Raw genomic sequence first — 14,658 nt, forward strand, 5'->3', positions numbered from 1 at the left:
AAAAGAAAAGAAAAGAAAAGAAAAGAAAAGAAAAGAAAAGAAAAGAAAAGAAAAGAAAAGAAAAGAAAAGAAAAGAAAAGAAAAGAAAAGAAAAGAAAAGAAAAGAAAAGAAAAGAAAAGAAAAGAAAAGAAAAGAAAAGAAAAGAAAAGAAAAGAAAAGAAAAGAAAAGAAAAAGAAAAGAAAGAAAGAAAGAAAGCTATTTTCAATTTAATTCAAAGTTAACACTAAAAAAAAAAAAAAAGTGCAGATGATAGGCTCTTTTTAACCCAAAAGACTTGAAATATTCATTGATTCATGTCAGAAGACCCAAAGGCTACCACAATAAAAAGGAATGAAATAGCAAATAAAATTCTTCAGAGCAGTACCTTCTTCATGAAATTGTTTATATGTTTTGTAGGCAGTTTATTTGGGGTCTTAGGGCAAGTTATACAAGTGAACTAAGAAGTGCAATTTTGCAAACTGTCTCTAATTGTTAAGCTTAGAAAAAAGACTTGTTGCTTGTCTCTGTGTAGAAAGCAATTACTATTTTTACCTTGGTAACTTTCTGTTGCTGTGCTTGATAATGTATTACATGCATTTATCCCTTTTGGAGTTCAGCTTAAGGTGTGCTGCATTCTTTAGATTAGTATTATGCTTGCTGAAGAGTACTGGATGTTAATGAGATGTGTTAATAATTAAGACAGTTAATAATTATTGCAATCTCTAAATTGTTCTGTCCTTACACAATGCTTTTATCTTTTTACTTTTCATTAACATTACACAAAAGCCTCAGATAAGGATTGTGGTCCTAAATTCATGATTCTGAAATATTTAGGGGGGTTAGAGATTGGTTTTTTCTTTAGGATTAAAGTTATATATAATGCACAGGCAAAAGAACGTTCATGAAAACATGTCTTCTTGTTCACAGCTAAGAGTGCTACTTATCAAATGCAGAAACATGTTACTTCATGAGACTTTCCCCAGGATTTTGTGAATCTGAACTTCCTCCATGAAAAGAGGTCTGGCTTCAACAGGAAATAGAGGTGGCTCCCATCCACTCCACCCTAACTTATGGCAGGAGTTGTTGACTCAGCCCCAATTTAGGCTACTAAGAAATAAAACCCAGGTCTCCACTCTTGAAAAACTGACTTAGCCTTAAAGTTACTGCACAACATCTTGGCAGCGTCAAGACTATAAGGCTGCCTTTTGAAAGAAAGAGGCTAAGTCAGACGTGGTAAAGGGGGAGTGTAGCTCTGGTTACAGGAGTATATTTAACATGCTTGCAGTTGAAAGTTCAGAGGCTAAGTACAAGTGAGCCACTGTTTCAGAAATACCCCTTGCTTCCATGCCCTGTGCATCCAGGTCTGTACCCTGAGACTTGTAATGACACTTTGTGGTACTCCGTTTCCTTGATTCCACTCAATATGTCAAACTTATATTAGGTTTGAAACTTCATTTTGCAATTTTCATAGTGAAAGCCAAACACCAGTATATTATATGGACTTAAACATTGTAAAAGGAAAGGAGTCAGAATGAGCAGAATAGGATGTGCTTATGAAACAGATCTAGCCATGAGAGGCCTCTTTCAGGTATTAAAATGGGGTAAATGGGACTTAAATATGCTTGAGAACAATACAAATGGAGAACATACAAAAATCATTTTGATCACTGCCCAGCTTTAGAAACCATTTTGAGAGTCCTTCCCACAGGTATTTTTCAGATTTATTTTGAATAGATAATGACATACTTAAGAAGCACACTGAGTTTTTCATTACTCATTTGCCAAAACTGTGCTACCAGACCAGACCTCTTAGCCTACTTAACAGCCTGAAGTTTGCTAGCACGATGCACAGGAATAAAATTAGGAATAGAGTTTACTAGGAGGACAGACTGTGGTAATCAGTCGAGGGCTTTTCCAGACAAATATATCAACCAGCAGGTTGTTTACATGTGCCCATCTGTCTTTATCTCTTTCCTTCCACATTTGTTCTCCCCAACCTAGTTTGACTCCAGCTTCACTTAGTTTTGGTCCCTTCCTCTAGGCGTCCTATAATGAGTTTTTCTGAATCCAGAAAACCCCTTCAAATATCCCAAAATAAGTTTGCTTTTTCCCCTTGTAGTGGGTTTACATGTTAAGGGTTTGGTAGTGGGAAGCTGCAGGGGTGGATTCTGTGAGAAGAATACAGCAGCTGCCCCATGTTAGATAAGGGCCAATTTAAGCGGGCTCCAAAGGGGAGAAAATATAAGAGAAAAACAAACAAACAACCAAAACAAAAAAAAAACAAACGCAGCACTACAGCAGATGGGAGAGAGAGTGAGAAACAGCCCTGCAGAGACCAAGGTCATTGAAGAAGGAGGGCAGGAGGTGCTCCATGCACTGGAGTTCCCCTGCAGCCTGTGGAGAGGCCCCTGGTGGAGCAGGCTGTCCCCCTGCAGCCCATGGGTCCCTAGCAATTAAGTAGTGGAAATGATCATGTCTTCATCTCTTAATATTGCCACAACTATTTTTTCTTTAGTTCAGATGAGTCTAGAATATTAATCTAAAAAGATTAAGAGAAAAAAAAAATAGGAAAATAAAACATCTTTTAAAGCATCCACAGTTCTCATGAAATTTACCATTTTTATCAGAGTTTGAAATGTAAATATAAATGTTCACTTTTAAAACGACAAAGAGAAATAACTAAGCAAAGGACTGCAAAGACACAAACAGAATACTATAAGCTTCAGATATAGCTTTTTACAACATACAGTGGACTTCCAAAATATAACTTGCCTTTAAACCTGTTGACTCTGATGAAAAAAGCGCTGCTTGTTTTTAGCAAAGGTGCAGTAGCACTATGTAGTTTTTCCACTGACATTGCCAATTGAGAGACATGCTCCGATACAACAAAAATTCTTTATTACAACTAGGGAAAATGCAACATTTCACTTTCTTTTAATAAAACAGGAAGCTTTTCAAACAAGAATGTCAAGAAACAACTTTATCTTTTTCAAGAGGCAATATTTTAACCTGTCTTCCTCACCACCACATTTCTAAGCCATTAGAGATTTTTTACTACCATTTTTCAAGTAACTCAGTTTCTCCAAGTGGCATATGAAGAAATAATGAAATGCTGATCTGTTCATTTATAATATATTTGAAAACTACTCTGTGACTTCTACCTGCAATATTTTTATATTTAATAATTGTTTTCTAAGCCTGTGCAAACCACTAAATATTAAAAGCAGTACAGAAATGTACTGTATATATTTCTCCAAAATAAAAACGAGTGCTGCCAACTATAAAAACTTCCCAATGCTGAGTATGTTTATGTGGGTATTTGTGTAGCTAGTTCAACCTTATTAGTTGCAATTTCTCTGAAATCATAATTTTGTTTTCCTGTTTAAAATGTGCATGATTGTGTGGGAGGCAGCTAATGTGCAAAGACAGAGCAGTATTTCCCCGATGCACATTAAACTTGACTTGCATACCACCATAATATTTGTATGAAGAGCATCTGAATAATACTATATTAAGTTATGATTTTGAAAAATGGGCAGAAAGAACAAATGCTATAGCTGTATTGCAATTAATAATACTTATCAAAGATATGGTGCTCTTATGTAGTTCAAATACACAACCATGAAATACTACAATATCACCTGGGTTTCACAGCAAATAAATGTAAATTAATAAACACTGTTCTTTAGAAATAAAAGTTGTTATCTTTCAACAGGACTGCAGATTTCTGTTCCAATTCTCCATGAATTAATCTGTGCAGAATAACTGGTCAAAGAATTTACACCTCATTGTTTCACTTCCTAGTAAATATAGAAATTAAATGTAAAAAGAAAAAAACTATATGGAGAGATTTAAAATGTTTTATAAACTAATGTAATAATAACCATTAGATTATATGACAAGCATATTTATTCATGAAATACACTTTGATGCATCTCATTAGTGCAACTCATCTGCTGGCTCAGATTTTTTACGAACATGTGTCTAATACTATCAAAGTGTCACTTATTGTCATACCAGCCATCTGACATTGGCCACACCCAGAAACTGAGCTATTTCACTGCTATAGACAAATAAGGCACCTACCCTAGACTTGTTGAAAATCAGCCCCTAATGCACTTAGTTTAAGCTACAAGTAAGGAATGTTGAATTTTGTCATATAACTGACTATCAGTAATTTTGTGATGCTTCAGCACTCTGCGTGAATAGGATAGGCAAACTTTTTTTAAAATAGTAGAATAACCACAATGGGAAGAATTGACATTCTGACTGTATTGAATTTACATGGCAAGGTTTTAGTAGCGGAGGGCTGCAGGGGTGAGCAGATCTTGGCAGTTGCCCCACATTAGATAAGGGCCAGCACCAGCCACCTTCAAAGGTACCCACCACTGGCTGGAGCTTGAGCCAGTGAGCGATGCTGGTTCTGCCTCTGGAAGAGCAGGTTTAAGAAAGGGAAAAAAAAAAAAAAAAAAAAAAAACTGCTGTGCAACAGTAGCTAGGACAGAGAGGAGTGAGAACTAGGCCTCAATACACCAAGGTCAGTGCAGAAGGAGGGCAGGAGGTGCCACAGGCACTGGAGCAGAAGTTCCCCTGCAGCCTGTGGAGAGGCCCCTGGTGGAGCAGGCTGTCCCCCTGCAGCCCATGGGTCCCACACGGAGCAGATCTCCACGCTGCAGCCCGTGGAGGAGCCCCCGGTGGAGCAGGTGGATGTGGCCTGGAGGAGGCTGCGGCCCATGGAGAGCCCCCGCAGGAGCAGGCCCCGGGCCGGAGCTGCAGCCCGTGGAGAGGAGCCCACGCAGGAGCAGGGGGTATGGGGGGAGCTGCCACCCATGGGGGACCTGTGCTGGAGCAGTTTGCTCCTGACGGATGAACACTGTGCTAGAGAACCATGTGGGAGCAGTTTTTGAAGAGCTGCTGTCTGTGGGAAGCCCACAGAGGATCAGTTTGGGAAGGACAGCATCCTATCTTATTAGTAATAGGTAATAAATTTTATTAATCTCCCTGAGCTGAGTCTGTTTCACCTGTGACGATAATTGTTGAGTGATCTCCCTGTCCTTATCTCAAACCTTGAACCCTTTCCATCGTATTTTGTCCTCCTTTCCCTTTGAGGAGGGAGAGTGAGAGCAGTTGTGGTGGAGTTTAGCTGCCCCACTGGGTAAAACTAGCATACTGATGAAGTGTCTTACATATCACTCTTCACTAAAACTGTGGCCTTGAATGAGAACATATCCACAGAACAAAATTACATAATATCCTGAAACAATGTTGAACTCAACAGAATTTTCATGGAAAATACATAAGGCATAAGAAATAATACTATAGGAAAAAAGATGATTTGAAAGAGAACAGTGGAACTAATATAAAATGTGCTTTTACTTTTCACACTAGACAATTAAGTGGGAAATTATAGTGAGCATTGTGGGAATTATAGTCAGCATTGTGCAATGTATTATTGTAAAGTAAAAATAGGCACTTGAGTACTATTATAAATTTTTCACACAAAATATTTGCACAATATTTCTATCTTTTTTAAAATATGAAAATAGGAAATTTGCCTACTCATTTCAGAAATTTCTAAACTTAACTACAAATATAAAAGCAGACATAATTCACTGATTTCATCTATGAAAACTTAACTATCTATGTTTAATTTTCAGTGTGGACTGTGAATTTTGTGGTGTTCAAACAAACACCCACAAACCATATTTGCTCTCCATTTCCAGTCACTTCTAGTCTGCTAGAAAGGATCTGAAGTGCCATTTACTGCACAGTTGCTCATATGGTGTTATACTAATAAAAGCAAACAAAACAAAAAAAAAATGGTTACCTGAAAATCACCGTGTGCTACCAGAGATTTACTCTGAGTATACGAGCTGCCATACAATAGTAGAAGAGATAGGTGTGTCTAAATTGTGGACTTAGGCAGTAATAAAACAATTAGCTTGGGTACCAGGGATAGCAAGTTAGCAAGGAGGGTGTGGACTGCTTTGTGAGTTCAACTATTGTGATTGTCAAGCTTTTAAGACCATATATCCTGATCTAATGTGTTCCTTATATAGGGTTGTACTTAAATTATCAGTTTAGCAGTTATCAGTTATTATCAGTTTAGCAGAATATCAAACACAGGAAAACATTTGAAATTAATGTCTACATGAGCAGAGACTGCAGCACATAAGTGGGATTTATGGAGTGTAGATATGTGGAATTGAGACTGTGTACCAAAGCCCACTTTACGCACATTTTAGTGTTTTATTTTTGCTTAATTCTGGTTCATAATGTCTTCCCACTAGCAGGTAGAGGTGCGTTCTTAGACAGCATCTTCCAGTCTGATTTCTTCTGAAAGGAATCCCTCCTATTTGTACGCTCTAAGACAGCTGCACTATAAGAAAGAGAGAGCAGTAGCAGGGCAATCAGAAAATATGTTTCAAATGTGCATTCCTCACCCAAACTCAAATGTTAAAGTAGATTAATGCTTATAACACCTTGCACCTAAAAGTACATCACTTTAGCACAGGGCGAGGCTGAAACTTTAGCACAGGTAAAGTAGGAAAAACCCAAAGCTCTAGTCCTGAGACTTATTACTTACAGCTCTGTTTTCCATTGCACTTGTTCTACCCAACCAGAATTTGAAAGCTGGGTATTTGAATGCAACATTCTGTTTCAGGGCAAAATCAACGGGAACAAATTAGTAATTAGGTTAACACTGCTTGATTTACATGGGAACTAGATTAAAAAAAAAAAATTATTTCAGCCTGGAGGAGGTAAATGTTTACATAAGTATTTCTAGTCTGTATCAGGACAAACACAAGTACATTCATTTAAACCAGTAAATCAACCTTGCCTTCACGTGAACTAGGAGAACTCATACAGTTACAGAGGAGAAATGTTTTCAGAAAAAGTTCCTCACTGACTCTCAGCTATGAGCAAACATCTAGCTGAAGTGCAGTATCTGAATATAACACTGCAAGTGGTTTTAGCAGATACTAACATATGAATTAAGGATACTAATTAGTGCACAAGAAATCAGCTGTCATAAAATAAATAAATAAATAAATAAATAAATAAATAAAATAATGGTCTCATTCCTGCCCAGATTCATTCTCAACTACTCAAGAGCTTAACTTAACTAAAAATGTGCCCAGTTACAGATTTTGTTCCCTTGGGAGCATAAGTAATACAGCTACTTAAATTTTCTGTACAATCACTAAAGAGAAATAGCCAGCTCCTAAGAGCACTAGATGATAAGGCAATCAATTTACATTAGGAATCTTAAGAATCTTTAACTGAGGTTAGGCAACCAATAAATCAGGCCTGGTTCCTTTAGAAAGAGGAGAGAGCAGCAGTGTTCCCACTCCACCACAGTTGCAAAACCATTTATTAATTGATATTCACTCTAGAAGTGGACCACCAGGTCCTCAGCATGATGAAGTTATAACTGATCTCTGAAGGGATTCCCAGCATGAGGCACTTTCCACTTCTTTTGTTGATACAGGCAATCAAGGAGAGGAATCACAAAGGATTTGTGACTTTTTACAAGGGAATGAACAGAAGTGGGAGAAGAAGACTTACGTCCTTGGAATATAGATGTGAAACTGTCCTAGGAGAGGAAACTGTTGATATCATTCAGTCTTTCTTTGCTCTTATTCATACTCCAGCTATACTCGAGACTTGGATTCTTGTCACAGTGTCTCAGCTGTAATTAGTGTAATAGATATTTTGGTGGCCCACTGGGGACCTTTACCAAAATTTGGATTGAAACATTGTCCAGGTGGAACTGAACTTCTAGATGTTGTTTAAAAGTTTTTTGTAGTTGTTGTTTTGTTTTGTTTTTTCTCTTCCAGAAAGTTCTGGAAACTTTGGGGCCAATGAGGTAGGCCCACTTGCCTTCTGATCCAAGTGCTTAAAGGTTTAGTTTTCAGTTGAAAGTAAATAGAATAAAGTGGAGTCTGGGACTTGAATGGGAATTTAGCTACCCAAGGAATGGTTTAGGTAGGTTTTAAAGGTATCATATTTAGTCCTTCCTTCCTGTAAACCAGGAGAACCAACATCCCACAACTTAAATTCTCACTTTAGTTTTAACACTTCAAATCAATTTTGCCTGGTTTGGTTCTTGTATTTGTATGTGTGTGCATGTGTGAGTGGCAGTCTCTAGAGTAGCTAGTTCTTTGGTGGGGGCCAAACATTTAAGAGCATCTGTCTAATACTCTGGCTTCAGGCTAATCTGGATGCTGATCACATACAATTTTTTGGCAAAAGACTGGATGAGGAGGCCTGTGCTCTGATAAAAAAGACATTCAAGACAATGTGGTTTTGTAAGTGTCAAGGGTCAATATATGATTAAAAAAGCTTCTTACAACACTCAAGCTGGAACTCATTACAATCCTAATAAAATACTTGAGGAAAAAATCTGTTCAAGAAAGGAGTACATTTCTACAGTCTTTTCAATAACTAAATTAACACAAGCAATTTACAATTTAAATATCATATAGAAGAAATACTGAAGAAAGAAAAATTACTAGGAAAACCACACTTGCAAAATGTACTTGTGTCCCAGGAAGCACATCAACAGAGATTTAGAGCAACCAAAATGTTCCATATTACAGGTAACATACTAAATGAATGATTGTATTAAAGCCAGATTATGTATTGCATGTTTTCCGTATATCAAGAAATATCTCCTCTTCCATAGGGAAAAAAAAAAGTGCTAAATTGTTCAGTGTATTAGAAAATAAAGTATTTAAAAGCTCTTTTCCTGTTAGAGAGGGAAAATAATACAATGGCATGTCAGCCTTGGATTTACCTCATACCTGGAAGGAATCACTTTCAGTTCCAGCATGGAAAAGTCTAAATGATTTTGACTGTAATCTAGGTGTAATTGAGTTCATTCACTCTATGCAGTCTTGTCTTGAAAGAATGTTTCTTCTGCTGAAGAGCAGAAAAGAGCTAATTAGATTTCAATGAAAGTTGTGTGTTTTCATCTGCTGGAGAAGAACTGTACCTCAAAATTGATGTGAGAGAAACAGGCAGGGTAGGTAAAATGAGGAAGGTATTGTACTCTGGGCTGGACAGATGAACATCAAGAGGCAGATAGGATCACTTTTCAACAAATGAACATTCACTTGCGAAAAGCTAATCCCTAATATCTTGTTTTGTAACACTCCTGTGAGACCCCACCTAGAGTACTGAGTTTAGTTCCGGGGTATGCGAAATAAGAAAGACATGGATCATTCAGAGTGGGTCCAGAGGAGGGCCATGAGGATGATCAGAGGGCTGGAATATCTTTGCTCTGAAGACAGACCGAGAGAGTTTGGGTTGTTCAGCATGGATAAGGCTCCAGTGAGATCTTATACCAGCCTTCCTGTACTTAAAGGGGGGGTGACAAGAAGGACAAGGAAAGACTCTTAATCAGGGAGTGTCGTGATAGGACAAGGGTGTTAAACTAAAAAAGGGTAGATTTAGATTAGATATAAGGAAGACATTTTTCACGATGAGGGTGGTGAGGCACTGCAACAGGTTACCCAGAGAAGTTGTGGATGCTCCATGTGCTCAAGGACAGGTTGGATGGGGCTTTGAGCAACCTGGTCTAGGAGTAGGTGTCCCTGCCCATGTCAGGGGGATTGGAACTAGATGATCTGTAAGGTCCCTTCCAGTGCAAACCATTCTGACTTTATGATTGCAGTGCTCAGTTGGCATCCTTCAGTTTCCAAAGTGCATATGTTAACAGATTTCTCTATTGTTGAGTTACATAAGCAGACCTGATATTTATACCACTCAAGGTCACCTTCTAATATTTTTCTAGATACAAAAGTCTCTGTTTATATTTCTGTATAGTCTTAAAAATAATAGAAAACTAAAAATCCCACCATTATGTACAAGCACCTTAATTAGCCCCATTCAGGTAGGGTTGTTTGATTAATTTTTGTTTGTTTGTTTGTTTGTTTGTTTTCCCTGTCTATATTGTTTGCTGTCTGCCAGTCAGAATAATCTTATTAGATCAATAGAATTACATCAAAATACAGCATTGATTCCAAGAAACAGTGAGAAATGTTACATTTGCTGCTGATTCATTCTTAAAAGAAAGGTAAGGAAGGGGTGAAAAAGAAAAAGGTATGTTCTAACTGAAATATTTATAGCTTTGCTATTGCTAGTAAATTGTCTACTCTCTTCTTGCATATCTACTAATATAGATTGCTTAATAAAACCTTTCCTTAAGACAGAAAAAATTGAAATAATTGAACATCTTACAGTAAGATTATCGTAAGATATACTGTATCAGAGGCAAATTGCCCACAAACAAGTTTATTCAGACAACCCATAATTTCCCTGATTTAAAGACCTGTAAATTCTGTAGTGTTAGTATCTATGGTGTAGCTGCAGCCAGTGCAAGTGAGTATCTGTAATAATAGAAGTGTTCCTATACCAATTGTGGTCAATATTTTTCAAAACAATATCCACCAGTGAGATTGGTATTCATCTCACTTAACTGTAGACATCAGTATCTGATCTAATTATCTCTGAATATCTTTGCTAAAGAAAGAAATAGACATTCCTAGGACACATCTCACTCTAATATAGACATTAGTGCTAAATTCAGTTACCTAAATGCCATTTGAGATGCTCTAAGATATCAAAAACTTGGGAACTGTCAGATGTTTGAAACAGCTTTCCTAACATTTTGGAAAAAAAATAATCTTATGGGATCTGTGATATGTTTTTCCCTTCTGGATCAGCAGCAGAAGGCCAGGTAGGATATCTTAGATCACCTCATGTCATTAGGCTTGTCTAGTCAGTTTAAGTGAGTTCCTGGGACTGTGGTGAATCGTCTCCTAAATGAGTCCATTTCTCTCCATTGTCTGTAAAAGGAGCTTTCAGAGTTAGCTTGGATGTAGATTTGATCAGATGAATCCTCCCTGGAAGTTGCAAAATGGCCTTTCTTACCACTGTAGGACTTAGTGTTAATCTGGGATATGCAAATTCCCGGTTATAGGTGTTGTATTCCCTTGAGTTACCTTAGCATTTATCCTTGATGGATGAGCTGGGTCATAAGAGTAACAAGTACTAGAAAGTATAATACCAGTTCTATACTTTATAACACTATATAGTTATAAAGTTATAATGTGGCTGTTCATCAGGGTAGTGACAGGAAGAGGGTAAAAAGCAATAATCTTATTGCATGTAAAAACTACATGGACCCAACCTGATGATAAATGCATCAAAGACTTCATTTTGAACACCTCTTTTTTTTGTTTGTTTTCTTCTTGACAGTACTGAGTGTTGTTAGATTACTCACAGAACAATATTGTGTTGAAAAAGCATTTAATAAACATTTCAGCAATGTCAATGCCTCCTACAACGTGTAATGCTCTGAACTGCTACTTGAGTTGGTGAAAGAAGAGGGTCTCTGTCATGTGAGGAATGAGCTTAACTTATCACAGGAGCGTCCAAAAAAATGAAGAACTATGCTGTTACTTTCTTCCAAAATTTTTATTGCATTTGAAGAAAGGAGGTTCTCTAGACATTAATGAAATATTGAGTAACATCTTTGTATATGTAGGGCTTTTCATTTATACCGGATATAACAGTGAAAACTACAATAAACTGAGTAATGAAAAAAAAAAAAAGGGGGGATTCACATGTATAGCATAGGGAAGAACTGAGAATTTGCTTCCATTCATATTGATTTCAGCAAGAACTGGACAAAGATAGAGCCCAATGCTGGAGTATGCATTTTATGTATTTTATTCACTAAATGAATAAACAGAAATTGTTGTGACAGAAATGTACATGCTGTGGCACAAGTTGTGGAACAGGGGTTAAAATAGATGCATTCACTTTACATAACCAGTTTTTGAAAGAATAATTCACTAGACTGCTCCTGGAGCAGAACAATGATTCTTTTTCATGTTTCTGAAGAGTCATGGGAATGAACATAAAAAAAGATTCTTTTGAAAAGACACACATATAAATATATATATATAAAAATATACAGAAATATACATATATATATATATATATGTGCTGCAAGGACAGCTCCAGCCATAGATATGATAATACTGTATAGCATTTGTCTATGTCTGCAATAGATAAAACTTCCATAAACTAATGAAGAATTCTTCTTTAAAGGGAAGTATTCCCCTGTAAAAGTGTATGAATGTCCACATATCAGCTCTTCTCCCCACACCACATTGTTTTTAGAGATCTCAATAGCATGACAAGTTTTTCCCAGATGTTAACAGGAGTTTGTTAGTAAAAAACACAGCATCAAAAGCATTAATTATAATTATCTCCATATGTCCTTCTGCTTTACTCCTTCCCAGTCTCCAGATTAACAAAAAGCACAAAAACTTTTTCTAAGTATGTTATGCAAGTTGGCAATATCCCCTTCTTTTCACATATACTGAGATATCTTTGCACATTCTGCAAAGATAAATTTTAAATGATGCTTATCAGCACTTCAAATCCATCCATAACATGGTAAACTTAAATTTAGCATAATCAATGTTTGATGTAATGAAAATCTCTTGACAGAAGTTGATACACTTAGAAATAAGACTCTGATGCTTCATTATGTATTCACAGAAAGGTGAAATTTGTGGTGATTATCCACACCTCTGAAATGTGTCTCATTGGATTAACAGCTATAATTAGCATTTAAATTTATGAAAGTCAGCTTTAAAATATTACTTCTTCTACCACAGATAATACTTTTATTGTTAATAATATTTTATTCCATGAGCAAAAATAAAGAAAGTACTATTATTTTGCAGGATAGAAATTACTGTATTTAATTTATCACTGATTGAAAAAGCCAGGCTTTTCTTTCAGTCTGGAAGCTTTTGCTGATCTAAATTATCTGTATGCACAGACATGTTTTCCTCAACACCACTCCAAAAATGCTAGGGAAGCAATTTCAAAGCACTACTTTCTATGCTGAAGAGAAATAGGGGACTGTCTTCTAGAAGTAAGGACAGTCTCAGTAAATTTCCATGACCAAATCTCGGAGTGTGTGCTTCACATTATTTTAATTAAATAAAGAAATTCAGAAGTAGCAAACTTCAAGTAATGGCTGTTGAAGAACATGGATCAAATGTTTATGTAATGCATTCAGGAAATCTACACTAGGTCACCATGGTGTGGATTCAGTGTTACAGTAATGGCAACAGATTGCATATGTCATTTGGAAGCAATGCAACAGAGAAGTATTTTCTTTGCTAGACAGATATGTAAATAAATGATGTCTGTGTGTCCTACTGCAGCACTTTTTTAAAGGGATGAAAGACTGTAGAGAAAGGTAGTACTTAATCCTTTCATTAAAGCAGTGAGAATTTTATATCTAAAATGATCTGTCTGTATGCAAACATAGGCAAATATATATGTATGTGTTTTAAGCATTTATAATATATGTGGATTATTCCATCCAGATTGAGTTTTTCAAATGATGGAGACAACCTGGAATACTGTTTCCATCTCAGTCACTTAGGTAGCTATTAATTTTTTTAATTCCACAGTCTAAGTATATGTAACATCTAGAAAGTAGATATGTTCCTGTTACTAAACGAGAAATATTTCAGGAAAAATGATGAAAAAAAAGGTTTGCATTTAGTTGTCATTTTAATTACTATCTTTTACCCCCCAAAATATTTTATAGATTCATAATTTTGGTATTTTTGGTGTTTCTAGCAGACACTTGTCCTATAATCCTCCACTCAGAAGGCCACTAATGGAGTAGCAGCTTCTGTATGCGTTGCCATTAGCTACAAACCTTCATAGTCTCTGCTCATTATTCCTATGTTAGTGCACTAGATGTAATCAAATCTTAGTCCTGGGCACTGTCACTTGACCATCCAAGTTGTTAAATTGCAAGCATGGGGCTGGCACAATTTTGGCCTGAGACAAGTAGCGCTCCCAGAAAATGCCTGGGTATGATTTGAGTGTTAGCATAGATGCAGGGTAAGTCTGAATAAGCCATCTGCATGTAGGTATTTTTGGGAGAAGGCAGGAGAGTTCCACTGCCTGTAGGTGAGCTGTGCCATGCCTGCTGAGTTCAGAAGCAGTTTCTGTATATTTGCTCCAAAATATATAGGTTAGGGAGTCAGCTCAAAACACTAGGGCAGTTGCAGGCTACTATATATTCCATTCAAGATACATTGGTTTTGTAATGCGAGTTTGCATCCACCACCTATAGTGGAAGGTTATACTAGTTTTTCCTTCTTTTTTTTTTTTCTTTTTTTCTTTTTTTCATTGCTAGAAACATTTGATTACCAGATTATGGTTGGTTACTAACCAGTTTTCCTTGTAAGAAATTGTTTTTTATTTTTTAAGCATAACTTAATGATTGTCTTTAGTTGTTTTTTATCTACTAGGTGTGTTTACAGAAAATAATGATATTTTGTATAAGCCTGTCTTTTGCTTGTCTAGAAAGGTCAAACTCTTTTAATCTTTTCATAAAGTAAGTTCTCTAATTCCCTCCTCAGAGAAGTACCTTTTCTTTACTAAGTCAAATCTGAAATAATATATATACATTTTTAATTTCAAAACGTGATTTTACAGGAGCCCTGTAGAACTGAACTAAAAATACTTAATGTGATGCATCCAGAATAATGCTTGCTATTCTCCGCCATTGCCTTATATTGATAGTTCATAGTCACCTTGCAACTAGCTAATATATGCAGTTTCT

The 14,658-nt window shown here is 36.4% G+C and overlaps 1 protein-coding gene across 19 annotated transcripts in view; it reads right to left on the minus strand.

The window, feature by feature from the left end:
* Positions 1-14,658, minus strand: part of GPC5 (glypican 5) — a 778,624-nt gene that overhangs the window by 265,340 nt on the left and 498,626 nt on the right. Inside the window, exon 8 of one of the 19 annotated variants that reach the window (XM_083837013.1) lies at positions 36-6,360. The exons of the other annotated variants lie outside the window; for them this stretch is intronic. Coding sequence (XP_083693139.1) covers positions 6,347-6,360 — 14 coding nt within the window. The 3' untranslated portion in view covers positions 36-6,346. Of the gene's footprint in view, positions 1-35; positions 6,361-14,658 lie in introns of those variants that run through there. 19 annotated transcript variants of the gene reach the window in all.

This window comes from Anser anser (genome assembly GCF_964211835.1).
Source record: "Anser anser genome assembly, chromosome: 1".
In the NCBI taxonomy this organism is placed as follows: domain Eukaryota; kingdom Metazoa; phylum Chordata; class Aves; order Anseriformes; family Anatidae; genus Anser; species Anser anser.